At 38.9% G+C, this 16,581-nt stretch overlaps 1 protein-coding gene across 4 annotated transcripts in view; it reads right to left on the minus strand.

Annotated features, from left to right (window-relative positions):
• Nucleotides 1-16,581, minus strand: part of LOC105836438 (ABC transporter G family member 9) — a gene marked incomplete at its 3' end in the record, with an annotated part of 125,884 nt that overhangs the window by 15,711 nt on the left and 93,592 nt on the right. For all 4 annotated transcript variants that reach the window (XM_036282520.1, XM_036282518.1, XM_036282519.1 and 1 more), the window contains 1 exon segment: nucleotides 1,411-1,571. In XM_036282520.1, coding sequence (XP_036138413.1) covers nucleotides 1,411-1,571 — 161 coding nt within the window.

Here is a 16,581-nt window from a genome sequence, read left to right on the forward strand (position 1 = left end):
CTCGAATACTTGGCGCTTCGATCTAGGTCGATGAAACGGCGAATTTATAAAAATATTCTCTAGATGCTCGAAATAAGACAAATTACAGAATCGTTCAAATAATCGATGAGTACACGTTGCATGATTTTAATGGTATTTTAATAAAGAGATTATAAATTGCTATGGTATTATAAATTAATGCAATCTCGCAAATAGAACGGTTGTTCTAAAGTGTCTAAAAATTAGCCGTATATAGATCTGAAGATAATTAGACTGTCAAAATGATTACATGGAACGTTCAAATTATTAGTTATTAGAATGTCGAAACTTTTTGCAGCACTGCTCATCACACTTGAATGGCTTTTTTAATTATTTTGATGGTCCAATAAAATTACTTTCAGATCTGTATTTACAGCTAAATTTTTAAATATTTCAACAGAACTGTTCTTTTCGTGAGAGTTTTTTCCATGATAAAATATCATTGAAAATTGTCAGTAATTTAAGTCTGTCTTTAATCATAACACAAAGATTTAATCGTTTCTGTATTAGAAGCAACGTTAGAACTTGAGATCGGTGAACTTTTGCATGTGCCGCGCGATGCGTCGGAAACGATCGCGAACGTACTTTCTCGTCGTGCAGGGATAAATATTCCAGCACGAAACTGCCGGGCTGGTGTATATTTCGCCTCCGCGCGCTTAAAAGCGGTTAAAAATAGAAACGCAGACTTAATTTCGCGCGACGTCCACGCAATACCGTGCGATTAAGATTCGCAAGAAATAAATGTGAAACATGAAAGAGTATTCGAGGAGCCGCGCAATTACGACAGGTCATCGCGCGCGGAGGGACGAAACGGGACGAAAAAGTAGGCTCATTAAAGAAATGTAATGGTACGGAATAAGGGCGAAGCTGTATGTACGTACTGTTTTTTGTCATTAGCGTTTCAACCGACGCAACTTTATGCGGCTACCCTAAGAACCATTTTAAATTCATATGTCAGAATTTAGCGAACGTTCCTGCCGTTGTTAATTAATTTTCACATAATTTTCACCTAACGTGTGTAAATTTTGCCGCATACGGAATAATTGGATCGACTTTTTATTTAATTTTCTCTTGGTTGTGATAATACTTTATCATGTTGTATGAAATTCTATATACATATGAATTGATTCATTTATGGTTCTTATGGTAATTTTACTTCTTATTTAAACAAAAATTTATTCCTCTCGCCGAATAATCTAATATTTTAAAGTATAATTTTCTCTCTCTTTCCCTCTCTAAATTAAATAATTCATTTCCTTTCCGAAAAATCATATTTCGAGATATGTATCATTGTTAGCGAATGCAACTGTTATGCATCGTGTTACAAGAGATAGAACATACCTATGTAAGATATCTATGTTCTAAGGACCGATGCAATAGATAGTTTCGTACCTGAAGGGCCCATAACGGCTAATAATTCGCCTGGCTTGACGACTCCCGAAACATCTCGAAGGAGTACTCGTTTCTCCTTGACCACCTGCAATCCTCGGAAGATTAGCTGCACCGGACGAGAATCCAGCGGGCACACCAATTGCAGCGCTGAGCTTTCCACTCTGCAAACATTAAAATATTCGCGAATATTAAAAACATTTTCAGAAATGACATGCCTTTTGATCTTGTCGGTTTATATTCTCCAACATAAACATTCTTATACGCGCATAAGAAAATACGTCTAAAAAGACTTTTTTTGAAAATAAGTTATTAATAATCACTTTGACCGAAGTGATATTTTTTGCAATAAATTCTTTACGGTTTTTTAAAATGCTTAAAGCGTCGTTGTTTTTTTAATTTTACGTAAATTTAACGATCAAATTAATTTAGCTATTATTTCTTCAATTTAGGTTTGCGTTTTAAATACAACAATTATATCAGCACATAGTTTATAGAACTGAAAAATGCATTTATAATAATTGATAAAATGTGAATATATTATTAAGCATCAAGATTTTCTCTTCGAGTCCAAGAAATTACACGATAAGATATTATTGTCACCCTAAAAAAAGGTACCTTCTTACAATTTATACCGTCATAAACCTTTTCGATTTTTTTTCCATCTATTTAAAGAATTTCCAAAAATCTCTAAAATGTCATAAACACACTTAAAAATTTTTAGAACAAATGCCTGTACTATATTTTGGCAAAAATATTGTATAATTTAATTATCCTTGAAATTTCGAGAAACTTCCATGAACAAAAATTGACCGGAATATTTATGACGGTGCTCTAAGAGTTAATATAAAACTACGATTCAGATAGGGGTGAAAATATTTTCAACGAAAACCTTTGAAATGCGAAACTTTTTCGTAGTGACAGCTGTAAAGTTTCAATTTCAAGTTACACGCAGATCTGTCGTTGGCGCGCCGATTTCATCTAAAATCTTTTCGCGTAGTCGCGATAAACCATTAGCGTAGATTTCGCGAGCGAAACTGCGAAATTATCGCCGGCGCTAAACGTGCTAATTGCGTTCTCGAGATCTAGATTGCCGTATTAACGCGCGACGTTGATATAAAGAAAGGAGGCGTTGATCCTAACGTCGAGACGCTTTTATCGGGGCTAGTGAGATTAATCCGAATTTAATGTGTTTCGTGAGACACTCACGAATATCCCATAAAAATTCACTTTAGCACGAACACGTCGGGTAGGCGCAAATTTCGGTGGTCCGTGTCGTCGGGTCTGCGCGCGAAGTCGTTAAAGGTGACGTAGCTTCTAGACAGGCGTCCGCACTCGGCGCGAACGCGAAGAACATAGCTTCATAATAACAATGACGTCTCATGGGAGTTATTTCGCGACGGCAATTAAGCCTCGGCGTATGTTACACCGAGAAATGGCGTTTCGCAATGTCGGAGAGACTCTCCGTGCGCTGATGCTGTGGAAAATCTTTCTCTTTTCACCTGCCAACTGACCTCTTTCATATCCCGAGAATGTTTCTCGATTTATTTGAAAATTTTCTCGCGAAAATTTCTTCGACAAAATGCGACACTTCACTAACTGTACATGTTTACGTTTAATAATATTTTTGACATTTTGAAATTCAATATTGGTGCGATACCATGTTTGTCGCTTTCTGAAATCGTGTATTTCTCTTATGCAATTATAAGCGAATAGAAGCAGTTATATCTGATAATTCTTGTTAGAACTAGTGGTTGAGATTGAAACAAGGAGAATTGTAAGCGGAGACTTAAAAAAATGAAAATATCAACAAATAAGATCTCATTCGCTGTGTTTATTATGGATCTTTTCACAAATTTTCCATCCTTTTAACCGTTTTATAATAGAACTGTTATTCTACAATAAAACAACCGTTGTAACAAACGGTTTATAAACCTATTATAAACATTCGAATTATATGCGAAACAATATACAAATTTATAATTTAAAGATGAGTAGAAGAATAATATCCTTTGTATGGAATATATGTAATATATATATAAGCTCAAAAACACACACACACACAGTTCATGTATATACATGTTTTTTAATATTTGTTGAATTTTGTTCAATTTATAATAAATTTAAAAGTAAATAATATTATAATTAAAAACATAAAATATATTGCAATTATGTATTATGTCAATTTTAATAAAAACTTGTATCTGTGACATTTTACTCATTTATTGATTATATTACTATTATCTCTATTTTATGTTTTTCAATATTTTAATTAATTTTTGAAAATGTACTTACTGATTTTGCGTATTACAACTTGTTAGGTGTTTTAAACGCATCAATTTTACAGATGTTTTACATAGGTCATTTGCTTTTTTTGCTCCTGCCTTTCTATCATTTATATTTATTGAATCTGTTTTTCGAATATCCATGTTATCTTTCATATCGTGTTCTTTTAATTCTATTAAATATATACTTTGATTTTAAATATTTTGTCACAATAATTGCACTGTAGTACGTAGATTTTTTAAAGTTTAATATTTCAACGAATGCATATTTTCCATTAAAATATTACGGATTTCTTTTTCCTTTCACATCCACACATGTTCGCGTACGTCCATAGACTCTAGAAACGTGATGGGGCGCCTCATGTTTTTCCGTCAGTAGCGAACATAGACCTTATAGATATCTATAAGCGCACACGGTAGCGGAGGATCTGAGGATCGATTCTGTATTTCTGAAGAAGGTGAAAATGTGAAAAGTGAGCAGCACTGTCTCCACCGATTGATGTATACTTTTAGGATTAACGATATACACCAATCACTGTTGCTCACAGGAACCGTGGGACGTCTTACACACCTTGACAAATCGTGAGTGAGCGGGGAAAGTCCAGCGAATGAGACCATAGAGTAGAGCAAATTGATCGGCACGAGTGACCAAAAATTCTATGTGAACAGCTATTTCTATATTCTATATAAACGCTAGCGTCCGGTTGCGAACGTTATATAGGTATATCTATAGGGATATTCGATTCTCCTAGAAGAATCGATTCTTAAATCGATTCTGATTCAAATTGAAAATCGATTCTCTTGAAAAATCAAAATCAAAGAATCGATTTTGCAAGATCTAAAAAATCGAAAAAATTGTTTCTATAAATTTTAAACATTTATAAACAAAATTTACATTAAGAAATGCTTTATACATATATGTATATCTTAAAGAAAGAAACTTAATTCTGCGGATATTATAATAAACATAAATATCTCGTGAGATATCTCTAACAAAATTCTACGTGGTTAATTTGTAACTATAATATTTAATCGACAGGAGACAACAATGAATCGGAAGGTCGTTTACGAAAGAATATAATATGTAACTGTAGTCGAGGATTTGTGAAAATAATTCATGAAGCCGCAGAAAAGTTGGCATTTGAATATTTCATACGTATGAAACATCGTGCGCTTTCGCGAAATTGCGTCATCCTGCATCTGTGACTAAAACGTTATTATATGGCACCCGCGATTTTTTTTTATTGTTCATGTGCCGGAGATAGTGGTAACGAACTCGAGATAAGACAAGAAGACTTGCGTAAAGCGCGGCATGCACTCGCTCGGTCGATGGCGATACGAGCGTCAAACCGCGAAAAACCTATCGCGGGTACAAAGCGGGGGCAGGGGGTGGGGGGTACGTCATCCGTGACCGCGTGCGATGACGGCGCGCCGGGGAAATCGGGAAGAAACTAAGCCAAGAACGCGCTCAAACTCGCGGAGCGCGCGAAAAAAGCGAGGGTCGTTGAACAACGGGCTTCAGATAATAAATTCTCAGCGTGGCGGTGTCACGTCATCCCGGGTTCATTGACTCTGCCTGTTCGTTGCATGTCGGTATCCAGAGGGAGGAAAGACCACGGAGGAAGCAAAGGGAGAGGGTGAGATGAGAAAAAGTGAGAGATAGAGGGAAAGAGACGTTCATTGTTTATTCAAAATTCAGCATATCTTTTCAGGAAGCTAACTTTCGGTTACAAATCATCTCCGCTTATGACAGCTGTATTGAAGAAAGTTTTCATTTATTTATCAATTTTTATCAACTGTAAGAAGTTAAAATGTATGAAAAGTGTTCCATTTTTTGAATTAATAAATTGTTTATAACACTTAAAAGCATTGTTTAAGAATGTTTCTTTTATTATATTAAATTTTTAAATAAAAGATAATAACAGAATTATGAATGTATTTAAATACGGTATTAAAAACTATAGTCGCTCCTATCATATTTAATTCTATTATCCAACTTGAAATTAACTTTTCTGTAATTAAAAAATTGGTACTTTTACTTAAACACCCTTACTGCTGTTATTTTTTAATAAACAAATACAGTAATTTAGATTACACGTTTCTTTGTAAACATGATGTAACAATTTTACCAAAGAATATTTTCAATATACATTTGCTTCTATTTCTATCTTTAACGTTAAAAATTTTTACGATAACAGCACTTGAACGAGCACCGCCAACTCTTCTCATTTTTCAGGTATTTCAGCCTGTGCTAGTACGACGACGTTTAACATTCAGTAAAAAGACAGACACGAAGAAGCGATGAAAGAAGTGAAAAAGAGGATAAAGAACGGAGCAGGGTAAAAAGGTAAAGAAGCTTTTGAAATGGTGAAACGAAAGGAAGAGAAACGAGAATTTTGTTTTAATAATATTTATCGCATTTTTGTCGGAGTCGCACCATCGACTTACCGGCGTAAAACATTCGGTTCATTTAGCAGAATAAAAAAAAGTTTGACAAACACCATCAAACTTTGAGTAAAAATAGTTAAATATTTGACTAAAATGCAACTAAAAATAATTTCGTATGTCTCCAAATATTTAGTAAATATAACCAAAGTTGATAATACTCATTAAATATTTGGAAAAATAAACATTATTTTTAATACATTTGCGATACGTTGCACGAGTTGGATATGCACAATAATTTCGTATAGCCGACATGCGACTGGTGGCGATCGTTATTTCCCATCTGAGGGGGTTGCCGCGAAGCGTGACCGCTTCGATCACGTGTGAATGATTGCGCAAATTAATATCACCACCCCGTAGCATCAGCAGGCCCCCCCCGGGCTTAATTCTAAATTTCGCGGCGTACACGCGCCGTCTTTTTAACCGCCGCGGTTACGCCCCGCCCGTCGCGTTCATTTTCAGACACATTTTTATATCTGCTCCCGTTCCACCCGGGTGTCAAGTCGGGGTCGCGCGGGGTTAAGTCTCGTTGAAGGAAGTTACGAACGCACGCCAAATTAATCCCACTCGGGTTCGTCGACCTACCCCGGCCACGGCGCGCCAACTTTTTTCGCGCTATCGCGCGCCTTTTCCGCTTTCGCACGCGCGAAATGTGACGCACGCCCGCCGCGTTTATTACGAGAACACTTGACGCGACTGTCGTCTCCGCCGGATTGATGATTAACTTCGAGAGCGCATTACGTGGAGCATCTTACAAAAGTCTGTTTCGCGCAAAGAGACGCTGATTCAATCCAAATACCAAAACAATGAAGCATATGAGAATAACAGCTTGCAAAAATTTTTCGTTTTTTCACAATAATCAAATAATTACAAAGCACTCTCAATGCTATTAAACGTACTTTGATTTTTTTTTATATTTCCCACACCGTTCGAGCTTTTGTGCGCGCGATTTTTAAATTTTATGTTATTCGAAACTCATACAAAAAAAAAATCAGGAAGGAGCAATTCTGAAACTATTTCGTTTGCCTCATCACGTTGTATTCTTTTCGTCATTTTGGCGGCTCATTGTTTCAATGTCAACTCGAGACCAAATTAACCCTGCTTGAGTTTGTTGAACCGATGCGGGGATACATGCGTAATTAATAACTGGATCCCGCATCTCCTTGTGAATAAAACGTGCCCTCGCAGAATGTTGAATATACAATCGATGGCATGTACCGCGATGCAAATTGACGATGCAAATTATTACCGAAACCGTTGGATAACAAACGAGATTTTTGAATCTTTAACATTTCTTTCTAAGAAATTGCTTTCTTTCACTGTTAAAACTTCAAAAATATTAGAGCTTCGTGAGTCGTTTAACACCTACATCTATTCCAACTACTTTCGCCCAGAGGACGAAGGGAGGCAGTTATGTGATAAGAAGAGATTGTAACACCAATGATAACGCGAATCCTTAGTACCTAATATTGTATCTGATATCTTAGTACGCACGAGACAAGAATTAAATATCGGCGTCAAAATATATACATACTTTTAAACGAGCAATTAAAAATTCCAAGTCAACCTAGTCCATCAGTTTTTATCAGCTGTAAAATATCTCGTCACTTCTTTTCATTTCACACATAATACACCCGCGGGTAATCCACGATATATCTTCCTTTCAACGAATTGTTCTCAAGATAGCCCACTCGTTTTACCGTGAGCTTTATCCCGAAATTCCAATTAAGTCGGGGACTGACTTTATTTCAAATCATCTCACCGTGCGAGTCCGGGAAGGAGGCTAGTATGGAAGAAAGTTTCATCAACTCGATAACGAACGGCACAATGTGGTGTAAATCAGATCGGAGAAAGTCGTAACTTCAATTAATTAACCCCGGCGACACGGCGGTGACTCGTTCGCAGGGTTCGTTGAACCTCGGGCGTGTGCGATCGAGCTCGTCGGAGGACATTTGGACTACTCACCTGATGAGGTCGCTAAGATAAACCAGCGAGCCAATTGACGCGTACGGAAATTTGAAATTAATCCAAGTTACTGCAGCTATCGCAAGGAAGCGGCAAAATAGATGAGGTTGACCGCTCTCTGAGATCATCCTTAAAGGATAATTCGTCGACGCGAAGAGGAATATTTCGTTCCCGCGAACCCGAGGGATACTTTGGCCCTTAGGGATGGGATCGCGACATCGATAACGTCTTTAAGAGACGGGGGAAATATACTCATTTGCGAGGCGCGCGCGAGTATAGCGAATGACGCAAGCTTCGAGCGGGCTGGTAGCCGTCTCCTTCTTTTATGTGAAAAGCGTCTAAAGACCGCGAGCGGCTATCTCTGCGGCTATCTCGGCCGGAAAGTGGGACGGCATGGTATGTCCAGGCTCTTCTCACGAAGGTTTTATCACCTCGCTATCGCCCATAGTCCGCAATAATCGCCGTAGTAGAAAGTACGGGTGTCTCTAGTGGTCATAGCTCGACAGCTCTCACGATCAGATAACGTACGATTGTATGCAGATCCGCGTGTATATGGTCCACCGTGCGCTTTGCGATTTTTACGTCTCGTTTTACCTCTCCTCGCTATTCCTCGCGGAAATGACGCGCGCGCGCGCGCGAATGGAACTCTTGCAACGAAACTTTTACCTCGCGCTTTACGTCGCGGACTGGACGCGCGGCATCCCATGATCGAGGATATTGCGCACGGTGTTCCCCGGAACTTTCTTAAGTTTCGAGAGTTACAACGTAGATTCTTCGTCCATTTATTACATCATATTACTGCACGGAAAGTTTTTAAAAAAACGATTGCTGTAAAATACAAATTCAACATTCCTGCGTCGCATGTGGTTTCGTTTTACTTCGATTTTAATAATGTTTCGGAAAAATCGAAACGCGAATTGCTGTTTTTAAATCGAGAAACCCGATACGTGTCGCAAACCGGAATTTGGATTCTGTCGCTGGCGAATCCATTTTTGTAGTAACGTACAAAAATATTTAATTTCCTGCAAGTTGCGGCGTGTAACGTTACCGGCGAATTTGACAAACAAAATTCAAAGGGAGGCGGTCAGTTTATTTTGAGTGGCTTTAAGCAACCGTGTTTTCAGGTAAAACGGGCGAATCTTGATAAAAATTTAGCCGACATACGTACGTCTGTTTTGATCTTTCGTCTCTTTTTTTCATCGTACGGCTTTATAGCGTTTCCAGCACGGCATTTTATGGCAGCAACGGAATTTTATTTGAGCGAGGCAAACAATTTTTCTCGTTTTCGTCGCGTTAACCGAGTTTGACTGAACGTCCAGATCGAACGAGTTGCACGTGTACATACATGCACTCGTGAGCACCGAGGTAGCCTCGTTTTCGTTTAGCCGCGCGAAACGAAACGAAACGAAACGGGTTCTCCGTAGCGCTGCTCGCTGTCCACGAGATTCTCTGCGAGACAGTTTGTTGACAACGAAAGAGTAATGTGCAATCAGGATACCTAAGTGACGAAGAAGAGTTTCATGCTTCCCGTTACACAGATTCCTCTGCTCTATCAAGAAAATATCTTTTTGTGAAAAAAAAAACTAGTCGCGATTCAGTTACATTAATTTAAAAACTACGAATTTGATAAGCGATTTTTATTTTACCCAAATAAAGCTGCTGAAAATTCTCATAGTGCTTTTTACGCCTTGCCATAAACTTTTATTAAAAAAACGTCCATTGTTAAAAAAAAAAAAAAAAGGAAGAAAATATCCAACTCGCTTATTTCATCGCACGTTACATAAATCATTGTTCATGATGCAAACGTGCGTTTATTCTTCAAGTCAGCGTTCCCGTATTTGTGGATTAAAATTCAGAGGCGGCGTGGATCGCTATTCATACACGGTCTGAAGTTGAGAATTTTACGAGGGGATCTCCCTACATGCCTGCGCGCTCAAATGTGACTGCAAAATCGCGCACTCGGACCGGACGCGCTACCGAGGTTCGCGGCAAAACAAACTTTTCTCGACCGAATAACGATCGCCGGCGCGAACGTTGCCGCAATGACGCGCAACAGTGGACAACGGTGCAACGCGCACCGAGGCGCGACGCCGCCCGCCCGGTGCGTATCGCGGTTCGTGCCCGCGGCACGGCTACGTGCCGAGCATGAAGGAGAGTAAACGCAATAACTGTATCTCTGGTCCAGAGGGTCACTGTTCCACGGCTACCACACACACACACACACACACACACACACACACACACACACACACACACACACACACACACACACACACACACACACACACACACACACACACACACACATATAGACGCAGACGCGCATACATACACACGCCCGACCGACACCTCGCCGTTCTTACACGGTTTTCCACTACGTGCAGAGGCGGCTGTAAACCCGGCGGTGCCCTGAGCGAGAAAGAATCTTGCATCCGCGTGCAATCCGCGCGTGCAATTGCATGTGTACGATTTTGCATATACGTACATACATGCGTGTGTCGGTTATGTTTGCGCGAATAACTCGCGTCCTCCCGACACGCACGGAGACGATTTTATTAGAACACACTGGCAGAAGGAATTAGTACCAATTTAATATTAATTATTAATTCAAGCCGTTGTTTTATATGTGACCAAAAATGTAAAGTCTTTTTTAAAGAGTCTGATAATCTTAAATTTCAGCAAAATATTATATTTTTGTCTCAATATTATATTCAATATTATAGCCAGCTAAAGAGTACAATATATGATTGTTTTAATGATAATAGTATCAAAAGATTCTAATTTTTTATTTGAAAATATCGTTTTTTTTTATTCAACATTTCCCCCTTTTAATTCAATGAAAATTATTATTGTATAAGAGAATATATATATATTTCTTTTTACGAAACTGTACACAATTTTTCATGTAAGCAAGTTATATCTGTTCAAGATTATCAAATTCTTTAAAGATTTTATTTTCTTGTTCATATATAAGACTATGATTATAGATTTAAGATTCTATTTTTCTCTGTATATGCAAGATAACACGAATAAAAAAACCGTCTTCCTTTTATCGCAGATATATTCTGTATTATTCAAGCATTACGTCCACACAACTCCATGTTATACATTATGTGGAACATGAAATATCTTTAATAAATTCGTAATGCTAACTTTTCCTGAATTATTTTAACTTTAAATTATTTTTTATTATTTCTCGCCGTTACTCCTACTCAATATGTAGTGAATTTAACTGAAATAGTAATTAAAGAATTTAACTTAAGAAATAATAAATTTGCCTCAAACTTAGGTTATTACTTAGGTTATTACTTATTAAAGTATACGCGTTAGGATATGAAAACGGTGCCTACTTTGACACTAAACAATTCAGTTACATAAATTTTTATTAGTTAATTAGGTTGTTCTTTTAATTACATATTTGGCATTGAGATAATAAATTTTGACACATAATAGTTAAAAATAGCAAAATGCTATTTAACTCAAGGAAGTAGTTTAAATTTAATTCTTTAATATTTAACAATGTATAATCATTTTTTACATTGCTAAATTCAAAACAATGATATACATGCAATCAATATAATTTAATCGCTCAATATTGAAACTAATGTAATTAAAGTACAAAATTTCTACAAATAAATAAACATATAATTTAAAAAATTCTATATATAATACAAAATATTATCTAGGTTTGAACATTAAAGACACAAGCGAAGCTTATTCTTTGCCATAAATAAAAATAATGATTAGCGTTTTAGAATTAAATAATAATATTCAATCTTAATTTCGAGACATGACATCACCGTTGCGAAAACATAAATATGCCTAGGAAAGCACGAGTAGAAAAGTTGACCGAGCGCTCCAATATCCATCTAATTCACGTTCTAATTCGATAAAAACCTGTCGACCATTTACTATCTGCGAGGGAAAAAAAAAGGATATAACTGGCGGTATCCGTATGCAATTGCAACGCTACGCCCAACGAATCGAAATGTCAAACCGTCGCGGTAGCTTGAATTCGTTTCGTTTGGTAAGCGGATTAAATATTCCTCGCGAGAAACGACGATGACGCACCACCGAACACCGTAAGCGCTGCCTACAGTGCGCCCACGCTCCTCAAACCCACATATTTATGTGAAAAAATTGATTTCCCGGTAGATCAACGGCGACCACTTTGGCGCAGGTAGCTGTTGCAGGGAGATCAAATATCCTGCATTTCCACAAACAGGTATCAGAGTTAATGAAATATCCTGTCAACTAATGGCTCTCGCTTTTTTTTTAATTTTCGTTTTTTTCTTTCAATAAATCGATTTCTGTTTTCGATGTCCAATAAAATTACCGAAGCAGACGAAGTGAAAATAATTAGTAATAATATCGATAGTAACGAACTCAGCGTTACTGTATTATCTTGAATTTTCATTTCGGATAAAGTATAGAAGAGAAAGTTCTTGAGGAAAAGCGTCCACGGGGAAAGAATGAAAGGAAAATTGTTGCATGTATAAAACATCATATCGTGATCAAACAGATTGGCTCATCGATTAAATTTAATCGTTATTACTACAGTCATTGGGGGCAAGTCGTTGCACTCCTCTTTCTTTCTTTAGCGATTTCCAATATCTGTATCTCTCGTAAAATAAGTCACGTTTTAAAACGCTGCGAGCAAAACGTTGCACGAGCCTTTTTTTTTTTAGATGCGATTAAAACTATGTAAGACCTTCTCGACGTAGATGAAAGGGGAAAAAGTTTTCTTTCCTAATGTTCCTTCAGAAATTAAAGATTCACCGGATATTACACCGCCCGCAGAGATACCCGGGCGGTCTCCGACAATTATCTAAAATTTATCAAACCGTCGGCGCACACGCGATCGATCCGGAAGAAATTGTCTACTGGAGTTCCGGGAGGTCATATCGTTTCCGGTTGACGAGGTCGTTAGAAGTGTATCTGCCAGAAACTAATTGAAGATCGAAGAGTGTGTGCTCGTGAGGAAGCAAGGAAAAAAAAAAGAAGAACGAGAGAAAGAGGGAGCGAGCGAGCGAGAGAGAGAGAGATGGAGAGAAGATGAAGAGAAAGAATTGCCGGAGTATATACTCGTAACGAGAGGGAAGACAAAAGAGAAGTCTGGGCGGAGAGGAGGGAGACGAAAGAACCCCGGAGGAGTCGTCGCCGTCGTCGCAAGGAGGGAGCGAGAAGAAAAAAAGGAGGAGAATGAGGATGATACGGAGGAAGAAGAGAGATAGCGCGCGTTGCCAAGAATATCCAAGGGCCGATGACCTGTGACACAGTCGTATATATACTTAATATGATCGCTCAACGTCTAACTTGTGCATAGATATGCCGGTGTTGCGTCCGTGCATATTTATGCGTTTACGTGGCTGTGTGCATGCGTGTTGCGTATGCAATATCACGAAGCTATCGCGTTCGGCAATTAATCGTCTCCTCGCAACTGTTGTGCGTATTTTTGCGCGCGCGTCCGTATACAAGATATGATTGTTGTTATTCGTCTTTCAAGGTATTCGAAAATGTCACGAAATTATCGGAATGCACGTACAAAAAGACATATATTCAAGGCATGTGTTAAATGTGTCTTGTAAAAAAATTACGGATATAAAGATTATTTCAAATAAATCTCAATTGTTCAGATTTAAAAAAAATTGTGATCGGGTTTTAAGTTGCTAAATTTTATACACAGAAACAAAATGTTTCATATTTTCGATTATTCTTTGTCTATAAAATAAAACGACATGTTAGAAAATACGGTTATAATAATGAAAAATGCATATACATTTTAGTTTTTTAACATGAAAATACAATCTGAAAACAATCGCTTTTTTTGTTTAAAAAATAAAATACGCGTGAGTTTCCTCTGTATTCTGTATGCAGATATATTAATATAAAACATCTTTCATGTTACGGGTTGCAATAAAAATATAATAGAGATAAATCAAAATACATATAGGAGAGGAAACAATTTCAATTTTACCATTATTATGATGTTGATCGCAAGGCAGAACTTTTTTTTCGTAATATTTATATTAAAAGCCATATGCTACATAGTTACATTTTACATTTAGAGATTTTTTTAACGGTATGTTCAAAATAATTTATCATATTACAAGCCGACAGCAAAAAGAAACTCGAGCATATCGGAAGATATTGCAGAAATTATCAATCCTGGACGCAGTTGGAGATCTCAAACGCGCGATGCAAGAAATAAAATGCTTCTTGAGAAGGTTTAAATCTTAAACAGCACCTTCGTTTGAAAAAATATCATGTAGAACGATATCTCCTTTACGTTCCACTGCGTCGATGTTCCCTTCGTCAAAGCGAAACGCTTTTCTCTATACATTCTTCATAAAGATGCAACAGGGAGAAATATAGTTTACAAAGTTTACGATTATCGTTCAATTTTCAATACGTCCGCCCCTGCTAATTCCCCCTTTAAATACAGGTTGCAAAACCCCTCGCGTAGGTATCCTGCGCTTTTGTTACATTCTGAGCAGGAGTTGCGTGACATTCGCGAACAGTGCGATCGCCTCTCTCGGACAAAGATTCAATTAACCATTGTGTGCGGCGTGCGTCGCGTCGAGTCAGCCCGACGGAACGTCGGCGTCTCGGCGTCGGCGTCGCGCGTGTTCGCGCCGAGAGTCCGCCGCCGCCGCGCGCGCGGGTCGTCGCACGGAAAGTCGATCGGTCTACCTCGGCGGGGGACGGTTTCACCGCACGGTGAAAAATTCTCCTTCTTTCTCTTTCTCCCTCCCCTCCCCCCCTTCCTCACTTCCTCTTTCTCTCTTATCTGACACAAAATCTCTCTCTGTCTCTCCTCGAGTCCCCCTTTCGAGCCCGACTCAACCGCATTCGTCCGGCCGCGCACGGTCCTCTCAGCCCGTCGTCGTTTCCTTCGGCTATCCTTCTGGAAGCGGGATTGTTGAGCGAGCAGCCGCCTCCTCTCCTGCCACGGCCGCCGTAAATCGCGCGCACGTGAAGTACTAAAGGATCCTCGTAACGGTATTTAACCCCTAACCGTAATTTACGGCGCCGCAGCGGCGCTCGATCATTTTCGGTGGCTCCGCTTTTTCTTTCTCCTCGTGCATCCGTCAGCCGCGCGTCTCGGGACTCGTCCGACCTTAATTAAATGCACTTAAAGTCCGAGGCGCTTTACGTGTCACGCTTGAGGAAACCGATTTCATTGGTACGGCGAACGCCTCGGCGCGGCGGGCACAATTGTGATAAAGTACCATCGGCAAAGTGTAACAATCGAGATACAGCTCGACGTCTGGAAAGATAAATATTGACCCGGAAAATCTTTGGCATCGAAAGCGGCTGAGCCGATTATTCAACTGTTAAGAAGTCGCGGGCAATAAAAGAATATAAAATAAACACAGTCTCCTTTTATAAATATTCGCTGCTTCGTACTTATTTTCCTGAAAGCCCTTGTAATGTTGCTCCACATCGGCACACCGCCGCAATAATATGTAGACATGATCGAAATAAAATGAAATGGAATGGAAATGCTATTTATTTATGTATCCTGAGAATATTACAATTAATTTATAACAATATTGTATCACGTGTCTACACGTGTATTTCTTAAGTGAAACAAGAGAGCTTGAATTACGACAAACTTCGGAGTAAACTTTTATAATAAAATGAAAGTCGCTATTATTATCTTTTATATGTCTGTCAAGTCTCTATGTCTTCAAAAAATAATTGATTAATGATGGGACAACTAAGCATATGCAACGTCCTTTCAGATTCTTCCGATTATCTCAGTTTCTAATTTTTCTCAGTTCGGTTTCTAATATTTATGAGTGAAAGCTGGCCTCTCGGTGAGGACACCTCGCGTACGCGCAGCGTCTAAGCGAGGAATTAATTTCGGCTTGGCCAATGCGTTTTTTCGAATAGGACCGCGGTGAAGCGCGACAGCAAAAGGGAATTCGAAAAAACGGTACCGTTCCCATTCAGGCCGATGAGAGACCGTCGTTACCCGTGTGCACACACACACACACATCGCGTGCATATATGTACGTCTTGCCGCGAGCACGCGGTTGTTTTCCAACGTGCCGTTGACCTCGTGCCGTATATGCATACATATACAGGGTGTTTGGTGAATCGTCGTACAAACGGAAATTAGGCGACTCTTCGTCCAAACAGCACAAGTGAGACAGGCAAATATTTCCTTTTCGTCGTAAACGTCGTTTCGGCGTCTTAGAGCCGTCTGCGATTTGACGTTCGTCGTATCACGTGTATTCGACGCGGAAATTGCGCGTTTTCTTCGAAGCCGCAAGTAAGAAAACTCTGGCAGAGAGACTAACGAAGGCTAGGAAGAGGAGGAGGAGGAGGAGGAGGAGGAGGAGAGCGTTCGAGTTGCGTAAGACTTGGACTTTAAAGAGAACTTAGCGAATTAGAGCGCCGAACTTGCGGAGCTGTGGTAATGAAATCTCGTTTCTCGAGCGGTCTCATCTCGAAGAAAAATTGCAATCTG

Source organism: Monomorium pharaonis, chromosome 2 (assembly GCF_013373865.1).
Source record: "Monomorium pharaonis isolate MP-MQ-018 chromosome 2, ASM1337386v2, whole genome shotgun sequence".
NCBI lineage: Eukaryota > Metazoa > Arthropoda > Insecta > Hymenoptera > Formicidae > Monomorium > Monomorium pharaonis.